At 40.7% G+C, this 16,556-nt stretch overlaps 1 protein-coding gene across 2 annotated transcripts in view; it reads left to right on the top strand.

Annotated features, from left to right (window-relative positions):
• The window catches only part of zgc:171482 (zinc finger protein), a 57,817-nt gene that overhangs the window by 35,414 nt on the left and 5,847 nt on the right, over positions 1-16,556 (top strand). For both annotated transcript variants that reach the window (XM_042502435.1, XM_042502434.1), the window contains one exon: positions 7,932-8,028. In XM_042502435.1, coding sequence (XP_042358369.1) covers positions 7,932-8,028 — 97 coding nt within the window. The remainder of the gene's footprint in view (positions 1-7,931; positions 8,029-16,556) is intronic.

Raw genomic sequence — 16,556 nt, 5'->3', positions numbered from 1 at the left:
TGGGACCTTTGCTGGCACACTGCATATAGTATACTTGGGAGAAAGTACACAGTGTAGAAGCTCGGGCAGCTGGAAAACTATTACAGATTAAAATTTCTGCTGAGGGTTGAAACACGAGTCCCACACGTTATGATACAATCAGAACCTTGCACGATGAAAACAAAATTATTTCTTAAAGTACATTAATCAGTAAAACTGAGATTTCAGTTATCATAGCAACTCTTTGGTTTTAATTACTATTCTATTCTTCCTCCCGCCTCCCACACAAACACTTCCACCCACAAACGTAGCAGCAAGAGGACACTGATTCACATGCTCATACACACATTTCTGCCAGAAGGGTATTCTAATGAAATTATTAATAGTCTTTGGCACAGAAAGTGCTTTTCCTTTTCTGGTTCCTATGAGTGATATCGTCTAACATCATCCCACTGCAGCACACAGAGCAACATGCAACACAAGTGCAACGCAACACCTCAACTGCACACACATTAGAGTTTAACACACTCTGTACCACACACACAGCACGCATATACCGCTACACACACACACTTGCAAATCCTCCGTGAGCCGAAGCCGCGCCGTTCACTTTATGCTCCAGGTGCCATGACACAAACCATCATCTCAAGAAGCCAATCATATTAAAAGCATGAGTCATGTTGCCGCCTACACTGGCTCAGAGGCTTTAAGTGGTGTCATGTTGGATATCGTCCTCCATCCACACACTGTGACCCACATCCCACAACCTCAGCTGTTTTTTGGGAGGTCCAAATTTCAATATTTAACTTACAGAGTACATTAAACATAAAAAAGCCATGTATAAAAGGCACATTTTTCTTGACACTCTAAATCAAAATCTATAACCCGTCGGTTCTTTTCAAGGGCAATGAACTGGTCTAAGATTTCTAAATGAGCTCGCTGCTGACGTGATCTATTATATGTGCCATCAATCAAGTGTTTGTTCCAGTGTCCTTAATCTGAAGCACTTTGTTCATCGCCGTACAGAGCTCCATTGTCAGTAGTCATTTGTTCCTTGTCGGTTATACACATTTCCATTGGTGCAAGATTCTCACATCTTATTGGCTTTTATCATCACTTCAGGTGTGAAATCACAGGTGTGCCGGGTGTAATCTCAGAGGGAGGGTCGAGCACGAGGCGGCAGCTGAGCTAACAGAGGGGTGGGGTCTGAGAAATTCTGTCTCAGCCAAGTGCAGACTCGTCTCTGTCCTTTTGTCCTCCTTTTGCTGTTGTAGAACTGTTTTCTCTTTACTCTCTTTTTATCTTTTTTCCCACCCCCTTCCTGCTGCTGCACTCTGTCTTGTGCCCATTTTAGTTGTTGCTGTGGTTTTGTGTGTAAATGTGTGTGTGTACACCACTAGGGGCTCCGATCTCTCGTCATGTCTCATCTGTCATCCTCATTAGCTTCCCACGAGGCACAGGTGAATTATTTACACACCAATATTTCCTCTCCCTCTCTCTCTCTCTTTCCAAACTGTGGCTACAGACTCTGCCTTGCTATGTTGTCTGGTTGTGTCCTATTGATAGTACTGACCTTTTCTTGTACTCGCATATTCTCTCTTTGTCTCTCCCCCTATTTCCTGCCACCCCTTTCACACTCTTACGACCGAAACACATCACAAAATCCCCATGACATTTATATCGACACTGTTTCTTACTCTTGGATTTTTCTGGTGTAATTGTGCAGACAGGGCACCCGGGAGATTGTCGTTATTTTCCATCGCTAGGTGCCAGACAAAACCCTTGGAGATGGATTACAGAGGTGGACGAGGGAGATGCAGTGGGGGTGGCTATACTGTAGAGGGATGGAGCCTGGCTGACTTGGCTGTGTTTTTACATGAATCATAACAGGGGTAGAAACCCCTCAAGACAGAGCCGACGCATTGTCTCCTCTCTCTGGAGACTCAGAGGAGAATTAGAAGCAGTGAGATAAGCGTCTAGGACTTGAGTGTGTGTGTGTGTGTCTGTGTGTGTGTGTGTGTGTGTGTGTGTGTGTGTGTGTGTGTGTGTGTGTGTGTGTGCGCGTGTGTGTTTGGGCCCCAGAGAGGGTGAAGTACCAAAGAAAATTGTGTGTAATTGATGACTGTGTAAGAGTTGGGAGACAGCGCTGACCTGCTCTCCCTTGAGACAGCACTCACTGTGACACAGTCGCACAAGCAAATCAAGCTTATATGTATGCACACATATACAAGATTAATGTAAATTAAATGTAAAACCACATGCGTAGCACCCACCTATGAACTGCCTCTGGGTATCACAGCTTCTGTAATATCAGGTAGCGTAAAGTGTCAAGTACTGAAAATTGGCATCCAATTTATGGGCGGGATCAGAAATTTTCTGATACAAATTACATAATGTTCCTTACTATAAACAAAGGTTGTAATTAAAGGGGACCCATTATGCTATTCAGTTTTTCCGTCAATGTGTTATAACGTCAGATGTTCGAATGTGGCCAAAAGTTTCAAATAATGAGATAAATTTACAAGCACAGGTGCCATCAGTCGGGGAGCATTTAGTTTTATGCAGCTATTAAGTCACGCCATAACAGTCATTCCTCAGCTGCAAGTACACGGCTACATTTAGCTACGTGCTAACTTCTGGGAAACATGTAATCTTGGCTGCTCATGTTGTTACTTTTTCCCCATTTTCAGATCATATTCTTGTCGGAACATGCCTGGTTGTGAAGATTTCGGTTTAGAAGCTTTTAGTGATTTTTCACAGTAAAATGTTTCACAATTCTGTGTTCTCGCTGCTAAAATAACATTGCAGAGACACCAAGATACAGAAGACATGGAAATGATGGCCAATCACAGCAGAGTGGGCCTTTTAGACGAGAGGACTTAAAGAGACACTAAAAACTGAAAAAGAAAAAAAAACCAACTATGAATGTGAAAATTGCCATAATAGGTTCCATTTAAAGCTTCAGTATCTTTATGTTAACAACTGGCCAAATTAACACATATGAGGGGGTTATCTATAGTGAAGAACTTCATGTGAATTTTGACCCTACTGTTCTTTGGGGAATTTTAGCATTCTCCAGCTTGTCATTTTGGTTTAGCAAACTGCAACTTTAGTCTTTTACTTCATTCTAACAACTCTCATGGTTGCTGTTTCCAACTGTTTAGCACCAGCCTGCAGACAGACACAGATAGCAACAAGCAGGTAAACAAAGTGGAGCCTTTAGTGGCTAAAGAATGAGATATTTCCCCCAGGTTCTGTTGAAACCAACTGGCAAAAAATCCAGTATAACTGCTATAACCGTGATTAAATAAGGAGTTTGGCATATTAAATAAAATGAAAAGAAGGGTTGGTTTAGATTTCCTAAACCAAGGTACTGAAGAGTTGTATATAATAATATAAAAACAGTCTCAAAACTCTGGCATATTGGCACTGATATCAAACATTTTCAGACAATACTCAGCCTGAATATCAACACACTCTCATAAAACACTCTGAAGAATGATTGGTTGGTTAGGATGAGACAGAGGACCAACAACACAAGCTAATGAGCTGCAGCATCAACCTGAAAAACAACGAGGAATCTGGTCATTTTATTTAAAAGCAATAGTTCAGAAAGAGTTGGTTTCCTGTGTATGATAATTTTTTGTCTAAAACAGATGGTCTTTCCAATTACTGTCACGTTCACTGCAAAACTAATTAGTCTCTCTATAGGTCCTTCAAAGTTTGTTGCTTGGTAAAATTCCACTTGGATTCAGTCTGACTCTCACCCCATCCTCAACCCCTCTCTGCTATGGTATTTGTGATATATTCCTGCGAGACATACTGTCAAGCCTTTGCTGCAGACTGTTGGTTTTGATTGCATCTCAATGGGCTTCCTTTTGGATCCAGTTCCTTTTTAATCTTGCAAAGCACATGGTAAACTAATGGTGTACCAAGCACAAAGGCTCTGAAGAGCTCGAGAAAAACTATTATGCCTGCCTCCACTGTGAATAAAACAGATGAACACCATACAGTGAGATTCCCAGTTGCAGTCGGCCCCGTTGGTAGAAAACTGACAATAAAGGCAAATCTACCTCGAAATTGGCATCTAACTTAATGTTAAGCAGTGGTTATGCAATGTGCTTAAAGACTTATTTCACCGTTGGAAGGATAGTCTTTTTACAAAACTAGGAATATATGCAGCAAAAAGCCGCAAATGCCTTTGTTTCTCTGGTCATGTAGCACCACTTTCAAAGGAAAAGGACTGCGGCATTTGCTTTTGCTCAAAACGTAATAAATCGTAATAGACCAATAAATGCTCCAGCTGGTGAGTGACATAATGCGAGCCACTCTGTTTTGACACAGGGAACAATATGATTACAATTAAACAGTAAGCTAAAATATGTTTCTGAAAACATTTTAGGTGAGAAAGTATCAAGTAATCTTGGTTCTTATTTGACTGTAGTAGAAGTACTGCTTAGTTTCAACCATTTGATCTGAATTTTTTCACCATCTGTTTTTACAGAATACAGGAACCAGCACGGTGTCCGCTTCCTGTTTAGAAATTCTAATATTACAGCCAAACAGTACACTAAAATATGTTTCTGGAGACATTTTAGGTGACAAATAGTGCTGATCAAATAGAAACCAAGATTTGCTTAATGTATTGCACGTCATTCAGTCTGAGTTTGGTCTGAGTTCAAGAGAGAGGTCTCTATCTCTATCTCTCTCTCTCTTTTTGTGTCTGTGGTGGTGGCCATATGAAAATGTGAAAGTCAAAACTTGTAGTTCGGGCAACAGCCCTAGAGCCCAGGCCCCCAGGAAAAGCACAGCACTTGGAAGCCAATTTTGGTATGGTCGTATGGTGGAATTTCAACTTTTAAATCCATAACATGATACCATTTGGCCCCAAAAAATTCCCTATAGACTTAGATTGTGAAAAAGTAAATCAATGGATACATTTTTTTAGTGTCAAACCACCCAAGGCAAATAATTCTATCCCCATTTAAGGTGGCGGAGCCCTAAACCTGAGGCAGCTGGTTTGGCCAGCGAAAGTCTTGCTCTATGGGCCCAATGATGTGGAAGCAGCGCTGATCATGCGGGTAATTTTATATGCAGCATTTGAATGTTTTTTGGCTTCATGTGTTACTGAGCAACTTTCATAGAAAAAAACAGGGTCCTGCCTCCAACGCTGCATCCAGTTCTCTTTATGCTAGAACCGACGAAAATCTGCTGGATGAAGCATTAGGTGAATTTGAGCGCAGAGATCTGGGTGAAGGAGGGTAAGTTTGTCATAGTTCATTCACACATATTACGCTATTGTTATGATACAAAGCTGGATGAAAATCGTCAAAGTGTCTTCTAAGGCTGATTTACTCCCTATGCGTCTTTAAGACATTTGACTATTTAACCGACAATGTTCAGGCCACACTGCATTTTAGTATTGTCAGCCCTGATCACGACCCATAATCCCTCAGAGACTCACAAATAAAAGAGGCTGCAGTTAGGGCTTGGCAGCGCGTCCTAATGGAACCAGCCATGAACATCACGATCCAAATGGGTCATTAATGTTGCTTGAGCTCAGGGTAAGTTGCAATACATCAGACTCGAAACTGCAGGAAGATGTTACATTTCTTTGGACGCTTTTGAAAAGAACAACATTTCCTCAATCCTCCGTGCACATAATGTAGCTCATTACTTTCTTTGACAAGCATTTAGGCGTGTCCATACCAGGGGTGCCAGTAATGCCAGAAAACTCTGTGCATTAACAGACAGTCACAAAAACAGATCCACACCCACTGCCTCAGCTCATCTCTCCCCCTCTTTTTTCTCTCTCCCTGGCATATCTTCTTGTGTAATTAACAAGGCTTAGAACACCCTCACAAATACTGCTCATGCTCACAAAAAAACCACATTCACAGCCCCGTGCTGCATGCTGTCAGATGCACACACACACTTTTCCCTGCATGTAATTAACATGGATTAGGGCACAGTGTTTGCTTATGCCAGAACTGCTTTATTAACCAAAAGCACAGTGTCGGTGCATGTGGCCATATGTGTGTATCATGCGTGTGCGTTCAAAACTGGCACACGCGCACATTTTCTGGCACAGACACAAACTGCAGCATATTGTACATCAGTGCTACTCGGCCAGGCAGCGGGGAGGTGACATCAATCAGGCTAAAAGCAGAGAAGCTGCCTTTGCGTGTGCGCACACACACATGCACATAAAATACACTTAATCGTGTATACAAGAAAAGACCTCTTTGTGTAATCCTTGCGGCGGTGTAGAATTACGGGGAAGAGAAAGGGAAGGAGAATGAGAGAGAGAATTATCGTTCCTTTCTTTTTCTAAATTATCTCTTCTCCAATTAATAGCCTTTTCATTAAGAGAGAATAGAAGTAATGACATTTTGGCAGAAGAGGATTTGCAATCTCTCTTTTTCTCTCTTTAACGCACACAGTTATTAGCTCCTAATAGATGCAAAATATCAACATTTAAGCCAAGACAGGGCTTACTCCAGGCAACTAATTCAGATGTGCCTTTCTTGTAAATGACTGTTTGTCCTTAATCACCCCCGAAACAGACAGAGCAACTCAGAGAGAACGGTGAGTAGATATGCCACATTATGCAGCTCCAGCCCAGTCTAAATGACCTCCCACCGCTCCTAACTGTATCATAACTTCATCTCCCAACACACTTCACCAATTATCGCCACAGAAGGTCAAAAAGGTGATGGACTACACAGACAACACATAAATCTCAAGGACAGTAATGACAGCAGAGAAAAGGGCAGACACACACAAGCAAGCACGCCTGATTTCAGTCACCACACCCAGCATTACGCATTCATCGTCAACTGAATACAAAAAAAGCTCAGACAACGGGGGGGAGGGACAGGCTGGGGGGAAAGGGCTTCGAGCAATTAGTTTTTGACTGTTTTGTCATACAACCCCAAAGTGTCAAGGTTGTTCATATCTGATTAGAGTTCTGCAGTGATGGCTCTGTAGTGTGCAAAATGTGAGAAAACAAAAATAGCACTTCATTGCATCTCTGACAAAGAATACATAGCCACTTATGTCATGGTGCTGACTGGCCTATCCTCGTCGACACAGAGAGCATTTCTTCTGCTTCCTCTGCCCTGGTGAAAGAACGAAGATTTGTGCTGCCATGCTATAGTTACCACATGTGTAAGAGGACGAGGTACACTTTTCATGTTTTCCCCTGTGGTCACTAAAGCCCAGCATGCATTTTACGTCACTGCTGCATTGTGACAACTCATTATCCTTACCATGTCTCCTTCGTCTTTTTATACATGTTATTTTCCTCCGGAAATGCTCCTCTTTTCACTCGTTCTGTCTACCTAACCCTCCGCCTGCCCCTCCTCATCGCCCCTCATCCCTTTCTGTCAGTATTTCTATCCTCATCCATCTATTTTGGGTGTTCATCTCGACCACCTGCAAACCCTCTAATTAGTTCACATCTGTGTCTGAGCCGCGCCATCTCAAGCACGCATTCACCAATACAATACAAATGTGCATGCGTGTACGGCGGCGCTCAGTACTGCACATGTACACAACCTACTGCACTGTTCTTTTCTTACTCCGGGTGTCCTAATTCTTCTCATCCTGTTGAAGTTCAAGTTTCAAAAGGCACCTTCACACACATGGGCGCTAAAAAGAAAAAGGATCTAAAAATGTAACTGGCTTTCTGCTAATGATTAGTCTAATCAAATCTTTCTCCAGATGCACTCCAATTAGGGAAATTACCCTGAACTGTGGAGTGTAAAAATAAGACTTTCTAAACAAGACTTGTCAGTTCAAATTCTTTATTGTTGCTCAAGTTAGCCTCGCTGTCACTGCTGCTGATGATCCTGATGATGACAACAGCTTTTTCAAGGATTTTTATAAATCATAGTTACTGAAAGTGCCCTCACAGTAACCGCTGTACCTGTGTGTTTGTGTCACTGCAGGGTTGCGCAGTAGTTACTCCTGCAGTGTCTGCAGTGTGGTCCTCAACTCCATCGAGCAGTACCATGCACATCTCCAGGGCTCCAAGCACCAGAACAAGTGAGTACACCAACTGATTGGATGGACGGTCAGCCAGTGTGAAGTGAATGCTTTGTTCAGACAACCAATGACAAAACAACAGGCCTCAAGTTTCAATAAAAACTGATGACATGAAGCTACAACAGTATGTCACTTGTTATTGATCTGTCACCTAGGAGGACCCGAGAGGCCGCTGTTCGCTTACTGTATGAGTGTAGGGCCAAACCATAATGTTTTTACTAAACCTAACCACATGCTTTTATTGTTTAAACCCAACCATGTAATTTTGTTGACATGCCAGGTGGCATCCTGCAATGTCAACAGCATATGCAGGAGGATACCTAGCACATAACATGTAGACGTGGGAGTCCACTGATGAAGCAGAGACATGTGACAACTTAGGATGCAAACATGTTTTACAGATGTGACTCTACAAATTAAAGCTGAGCTGGACTTGTTGACAGAGTAAAGAAATGACCAATGATTTTGTTTCACAATGTCCCTTTAAACACATAATGGCTAGCTGTGGTACTTTGTTATTTTGTTAAATTAGCTGTGTATTGCAGCGCACATGGGGATGCATGGGGCGGCAAAATGTGATGTTAAATCGGGGTTCAGACATGGATTAAAAGCAGATCAAAAGATATTTTTTGACCACATGCAAACTTCCAATGACATTGAGTCAAGGTCCTTTGTTGAAAGTTGCAGACACACACAAGCCCACGCTGACATAATTACTGTAAGTGCTTGTGTAACTCGGTAGCTCTACGACAGTTTTCCTTTCAATGCTGTAGCTTTATCGCTTGCAGTGTGAACAGACCATTAAACTTTTTTAACATAGCAATAGCACAGGGTCAGTGTTGAAGTGTTGCTCAAGGGCTCGTTGATGTAGTTTTGTTGTCATGGGATTGTGTGTGTCTGATAATTGCAACAAAGCACCTAGACTGAACATCATCTAAAGAGCCACTTTAGATGGAGCCACTACCCATCACACAGTGACAAATGTTGGGTATAAGTTTTAAGTTTGATGTCCCTCACTTCCATTGAAAATAACTCGTAGCTTTGTAGTGTGAAAACAGCACAAAAAAGAGAGACAGTGTGAGAGCAGGCAGATTTGAACTCTCTCAAGGTCTCTTCTTTAATTTTTCACACAACTACTTGAAGCACTTTGTATGGTTACAGACGAATGCAACACCATAAATAACTTTTAGGAAAAACTGAAAGTGTTAGCCCTTATCCTCATTTTCACAACTCATCGCCCCTGAGACTATAAAGACACACAAAGACACAAGCACTCTCTGTGAGAGAGATACGGGAGGCAGTGTGATGCAGTCAAGGGGAGGCTTTGACAACAGGGATTTTGCCTGCAAGTGTGGCCTTAGCAACAGGTGAACACATATTAAGTGTAGCACAATCCTTTTCTTGTCTTGCCCTAAAGAGCTGATGCATATGATGACACACTACAGTCATTGTCTGCCACTGTGCATAAAAAAAACACTGCTGCAATGGTAAAAGTCTGTCCTGCAATCAAACTTCACTAGCATTAATTCATTTATTATCAGTAAGCACCTTATTCAGGGTCGTAAGGAATTAGGGCCAGATAAAAGACATAAGGCGATGTTTGCCTTTGTCATTAAGATAATCCAGGTGGATCCAAACAAGACACAATTTTAAACAATTACTGTTTTTTTTTTTGTTTTTTTTTTTTTTATCTCATTATATGCATATAAAAAAACAATGATATATAATATTAATGCAATGGGAGATATTTGTAGTCCACTCAGCCCATAAAACACTTTGGATCAGCTATGAGCCAGAAACATAATGTTATAGCAAGATTTAAAGTCAATAACGTTGCATACGGGTGACAAACAGTAAATATAATTTGACAATAAGTGTAAAAACAAGATTAGCTATTAGCTATCCAGCCATATCGTTGTCCCCAAATCAATATCTAGATTTTCAAGAGCAAATGATAGACTATGTGTAACATGTGTACATTCAGTGTTGTAAATACATATTAGCTTGTTAATGTGTTGCAATAAATTGTAAACGGAGGCTTTGGCTGTGTCCCTGTTGCTATGATTACTCATTTTAGATCAAGGCTAACAGTATGTAGCCAGCGTACTGATTTAGAATGGTGAAGAGACAGTTTCACTGAAACTAAGTCGTAGCTGTCAGTTATAAGTAATTAACAGGCACCCTGCAGCCAATCAGAACCAAGTATTCACCCAGATCATGCCATCAGTTAATTTATAATATGCAAATAGCCACATAGAGAGATGTGGAGCAGACTGAGGCAGCATAATGGAAACAGGGTTATTTATTATTAAGAATGACAGTTGCACAATGTAATTTGGTCATTTAATTAGGGATTTCAGAAAATGTAATCACATCCACCGTGTGGGAAAATTAGATCCACCAGCAGGACGAGTGTGATATGGAACAGTTACATTTCATGCATTTACCATGAGATAGCTGCAAGCATGGTTATCGGCAGTGTTGTGGCATATGTGCATGTATGCATCTCTTTGTATTTAAAGCAACATAATGAAAATTAATTGTGTTATGAATGGAGTATTTGTTAGATAAAAGGTTGCTTGAGGATATAAGTTTGTTGTTGCAGCTTTTTATTCTTCCCCTTTGTCTTATTTTAGAGAGTTGAAGCACTTCAGCTGAAATGTCTGTATTTACCAGCCCTGGAGCGTAACTTGTCTGGGCTGCACACACCAAACTTCTGCAAACACGTTAACTGTTAGAGAGTGGTGGGTGTAGTGAGAATAACAACGGCAATAACAAGGATGAAGAAGGCAGAGAGGAAGGGAGGGAGGACGAGACAAGAACAAATAAATAGGATAGATTTTCTTTTAGCCAAGGGTAAATTCAAAATGCTTATATCCACGGGTCATTCAGAAGAGAAAAAGATTTATATTGTTTATATGAGAATCTTCATGTACGTATGCTACATAGAGTATACAGTGTGCGCTCCACTAGTTATTAGATTTTTCTCTTGTTTGTACAATACTCCTAATTCACACAATGGTAAATCTTCCATTATAATTAGGCTCTCAGTCGTATATCAGTTTCAAGGGGGATGGTTTACAAGAAAGGAAGAGAATTCAGCCAGTTGAATGAAAAATTGACCTGTACCAGAGCAAACTTTTCAGAAATTAGGTTCAACATCTTGAAATAATACAGCCCACTACACAAATGTATAAAAAGAACTAGAATTACTGCCTTTTGTGCCTCTGCGAACCAGTCAAGTTGCAATCCATCCACTTTACATCCATGTCTGTTCAGACGCATACCAGTTGATGATGCTTCACTCACATCCCACTGGTTCACGAGAACAAGACAGACGCTAGAACACTTGGCTGGAACCACAGCATTATGGTAAACAAAGGTATTTAGAAATCCCGAAGTATGCTTATCAATACCGTCATAAATACAAGCACTCCTCTTAGTGCACAGCAGGCACCATTAGAGCTCACTCTCCAGTCTCTACTGGTGGAACAGGCAGCTGAGCTGAAAGACGCCGTGACACCTAGTGGTGGAGGCATATATACATATTTATATATAACACATTTTTCTCTTACCCAGAGTGCTATCTGTCCATTCAGAGAGCTTCAGTGTAATGTGGTGAAGTGCAGAGATAGCAGCTCACATCAGTACAACAGAACCTAACTGGCAGTCAAAGAATCAAAAGAAGATTTAAAACTTGCAAACAGAATAGAAAGATTACTTGATGCATAACACAGATTCCTATGTGATTTTTCCTTTTTACAGACAGTGCAGTTTGGTAAAAAGTTCTAAGCAAAACTTTACAAGAAGGTATGAAAAATATCATGACTCACTGCATCATTACATTCGGAAAAAGATGTTGTTGAGTAGCTGAAAAATATGTTCTATTGTGTTTTGGATGAAACTGAAGGTTACAGAAATGTTTGGAGAAATGTCCATCAACTACTATATGCCACTAAGCAAGATACTGAGCCCCTAATACAGCACTTCACTCACTCTAAGTCAGCCCGGATAAGAGCGTCAGCTAAATTCCTAAAACGCATCATTGTTGAGATGTATAATATCTCTGCACAGAGGCTGTAAATCAGGGAAAAAATAGTGCCTCATAACTCTCTCCTCCTGTCAGATTTGCTGTCGTAAAGCAGAAAAGAGGGCAGACACACTTTAAGAGTCGTGTTTATGAGAGAAAAAGAGAAAGTAAGCAAGACTGATAGACACAAGAGAGACAGTATGCACCACAGACAGAGAGACAGATGGGAAGAGAGATGCAGAGAGACGGAAAGACACATCATGTTTGAGACAGAGCGCAACAAATATAAAGGATAGAGATGCCAAAAGACAGATAAAATTGATAAGGAGAGACAGATGGATGTTGAGAAATGTAGTAATACAGACAGAAACAGGATGGATTTGAGAAAAAATGGTGCAAAGAGCAGGAGAAAGTAAAACAAAATTGGGGCTGAGAGGAAATCTCCTTAAATTGAAGTGAAAAGTGGAGCCGGAGAGATAAGGAGCAGATTTGGAGTGTACATTAAGGTGTTCATGCTGCTGACAGCTGCAGGGCTTTGCTGCTTAGGATGGAGAGGACGGATTGAAGGGACATGGACGGATAGAGGGCAGTGAGAGACGGACTGAGAGAAAGAGACCAGGGAGATTTACAAGGGTGGTGCTGATAGGTCACTGGATAGAAGGGGAGAAGTACCTCATCCACCTTCTCAGACAGGCTTACAGGAAGTGGTCTGAAGTGGAGGAAGTTTGACGGAGAAGTGTGCAGAGCCGGGCTTCAGTCTTATTCCACAGGAATTTACACAGGGATGTCAACAAAGGATGGGATATAAACTGACATTTTATAGTACAATCAGTGTTTGGTCTCAAAGGAGAGGAAGTTTAGGTAAAGTAGGGTAGAAGCTTGTCAGGGACCTCATGGTGCCTCTGAGAGTAAAAGAGATTATCAAAGGGTTTACTGGAACAAGAGGAGAGCAGGTGATGAGACAGAAGTCAAGTTTGGAAAGAACTTTAAGACCTCAGCTCAGTGTTCACACTCGGCTCTAAACACTCGATTCTCAGCCTTGTCTCAAGAGCTCAGATTTCTAATGTGTGCCTTACACCAAATGGCTTTTCAAACGATTCCACTGAGGCAGACAAACTTCCAATGTTGGAATAAAATCATGGGTTTAACCTCAATTAGTGTGTGCTTCCATGATCTCAATTATTTTGTAGAAAGGGGGTCATAAAACTTAGTTTAAGCTGTCTCAAATCAGTTCTTCTTGTCTTTGCATTCCAACATGATCAAACAGGTTTAATATTATCCTAAGTTTTTAGTCTTGGCTCATGAAAATACTGAACTGGTTTGCTTACTCCACTACCGAATAAAAAGAGGCAAATCGGGCAGACCATAAACACTGATGGTCTCCAGGGAGGACTGGTAGAGAGTTGAGGCGACAAAATCTAAAATGTAACGCTTGTACACAGATACAGTTTATATTTATTGATTATATTGATGCTGAATTGACAATACTACTGTCGACATATGGAGCCTTTTATCTTCTGTTGCTAGAGTTTTGTGTTTTTGCGGACTTCAAAGGAATTGTTAATATATCATATTTCTTAAAGGGAGTTTTTTGTGATATTTTTTAACAGGAGCAGGATGGGAAATAATCATAAAAGGAATCTAGTTTTAGTTTTGCAATAGTCACTTCAAGACCCTCAGTATTCGCAAACTCTCAGCATGTGACTAAAAACTCACATTTTCTTTGGCAGAGAGTGTCAAAGTTAAGATTTTTAAAAGTCTTCTAGAGTATGGTAGGCATAGAGCTCCATGTCAACAGATTTTGTATTTCTATTTTACAGTAAACAGGGTCATTTGATATGCACAGCTGCTTAAATAAACATGGCACTTATTGCATTACAAAACTTTTATTATTATTATTATTATTATTATTATTATTATATTATATATTGTATTAAACACAATTCAATTTCCTGACTTTTTCAGCATTTAAAAAAAGCAATAACATTTTATTACAACATATTGGCAATGAGACAGTACTTTGTGAAAGTAAAGAGACATTTCTGTGGCTCATGATGTGAGACTCATAATTCACTTGTAGTTTTAGCAATAGCATAGAATAGCAATTTAGTTTGACCAGCTACATAGAAGTTGCCATTCCCTATTTCTAATGTCACAATGCTATGGATTGTTTGAAATACCCTTAAGCAGCATCTGCAGGATTGAACACTTACAGAAAGTGTGCATAAAATGTGATAAAGTCCATGAGAGAGCCCTCAAGCACCAGCAGATTTACAGCGCGACAGCTTTGAGCCCTCGCAGACTTATTTTGCCAATGCAAGCGGAATTCTGTTAAGTCTGCAAAGGTGAACAATGGTACTGGAAATAAGTCTTGCCAGCTATGTTGCACTGCTGGATCGATCCTTAGGGAAACATCAAACAAGACCAAAGGTTCCACCTCATCGACCTTACTCCCTCTGCCTTCACCCAGTCACTCAGGTGAAACACAATATGGGTACATGAATGTGTGTTAGAGACCACTTCAGGCGAAGTCTCTCACTCACTAAACACACATTCCTTCATCCACGTGCATCACATTTCAGCCTCTGCAGCACAGGGTAGTGCCTCTTTCACACTGTATTCTGCTGACATTGGAGTGCAAATACTCATGCACTCACTCTGGCTGCAGCATAAAACCAGACAACCTCTAAGGCACTGAAAGTTTAGAAATATGGGGACACACGCTTTTGAATGAGGTGTGTGTTTGTGTATGTGTATGTGTGCATTAGTGATTTGTTTTTTGGACCACATGGCACATGGCATGAGTACAAACATTTTTACCAAGTCTACTTTCTTTAAGAACAAGCTGTCTGATTATGGAGTGTTTTTCTGCACAAATGTGGCTTACATTTTTGCACAGTTATGTGTATGTGTGAGTGCTTGAGTGTAAATGTAGAAATGTGTGAGTGCTTATGGAAAAGAGGCTATTGAGACTGTTCCGTTCATATCTCTGGGTTGTTTACAGGGTGGACAAGACTTTGCCAAAGTGATGTGAGATCTTCCACCCTAACTTTGACTCAGTGTTATGTGTGTGTGTGTGTGTGTGTGTGTGTGTGTGTGTGTGTGTGTGTGTGTGTGTGTGTGTGTGTGTGTGCGCGTGTGTGTGTGTGTGTGTGATGTTTGGCATTTGGAATGTGTCATCATAAAACAACAACAGATTTGTCGATTCTTTAAACAGCTGGATGCATCTCTCTGCCAGCTCTTCTTATCTGTACCGTACATCTGCCTCATACACAGTCAGCTGCGGGTCATTTGAAACGCCGCAGACTCCACACAGTCGCTACACACTGGCTGTTGTAATTGGACCTGTACCGGATGATAACAGCAGAGATATAACTAGATAAACTTGGCAGAACATTTTCGCAGTTTACAGTGTGTTGCAATTAAGCCAGTGCACTTAGCTGGCCAGTAGACAGGACACAAGTGGGCAACAGACAGAACTGAGCTAGTTAGATGAATATTAAATCCTCATGTTGGTTCCTGACCCAAGTATTACGAGTAAAAACTAATGGCAAGTTTTGTTTGGTTTTTTTTTCAAAAGTGACAATTAAAAAATGAACATAAGGCCATCAGCAGAGAGGAGCTGAATTGGTTTTTCCAGCCCCACAGCTGTGTTAAAGTCTGGCAAATGCTCTGATGATGGCAGGCTGTTCCCAGCGGTGACTGTATGCTGCTGCTCATACAGAAGGTCATTTTTAATCAAGTTTTAAAGTTATATGTGTAGATGAAAGGCCATCGCCAAATAAGAAACACTTAATTAATCCCAAGAGGGGAATACGGTCACATTACAGTTGCTCTTACGTGTAGGCATAGAGAAGTAATAGACAATAGAAAATTAGAAGTATGTCACAATATGTGCATTATGCTGCAATATAGAGAAATCAATGCAGTAAAGATCAGGACAGCAGCACTCCACTTATAATTTTTTAGTATTGCCACGCGGATGTTTCGATCCAGATGCCCTTCAGCATTTAGATTTGGCAATATTACCTTGATACAGGTAAAGGTATAAATGGGTAATTCAATATAGAGAAAGAAAATGAGAAAACTAGAAATTAAAAAAAAATGTGTTGCCTAGTGGATGCAGACACTACCTCCTGAAAAGTTTCTTGTCTTGCTTTTTTATTGTGGTTTTGTTTCCATGGAAGCTGGCCACAGTACAATACACCAACAACACGACTTATGTTGTGCCACAGCACTGAAATGTCTAAAGACTCTTATGGGTTAACATGCTTTGGTCACACTCTTGTTACTATATTTGCTTGCGTGGATTTTATATGCATCAATATTCGTTGGTTTTCAGGTAACTTTATAACATAAACAGGATAGAAATCGCTGAAAAAGCATGATAAGGGCATGAAGTGGTTCTACATTTTTTTATAATTATGAAAAATGACAAAAGCAGTCACTATAGAGTGAATACAGAGGGGTCTTTTTCTTTTTAAATGCACCTCACTGA

The sequence above is a fragment of the Plectropomus leopardus genome, chromosome 15 (genome assembly GCF_008729295.1).
Source record: "Plectropomus leopardus isolate mb chromosome 15, YSFRI_Pleo_2.0, whole genome shotgun sequence".
NCBI lineage: Eukaryota > Metazoa > Chordata > Actinopteri > Perciformes > Serranidae > Plectropomus > Plectropomus leopardus.
This window is presented reverse-complemented; position numbering and strand designations above follow the sequence as displayed.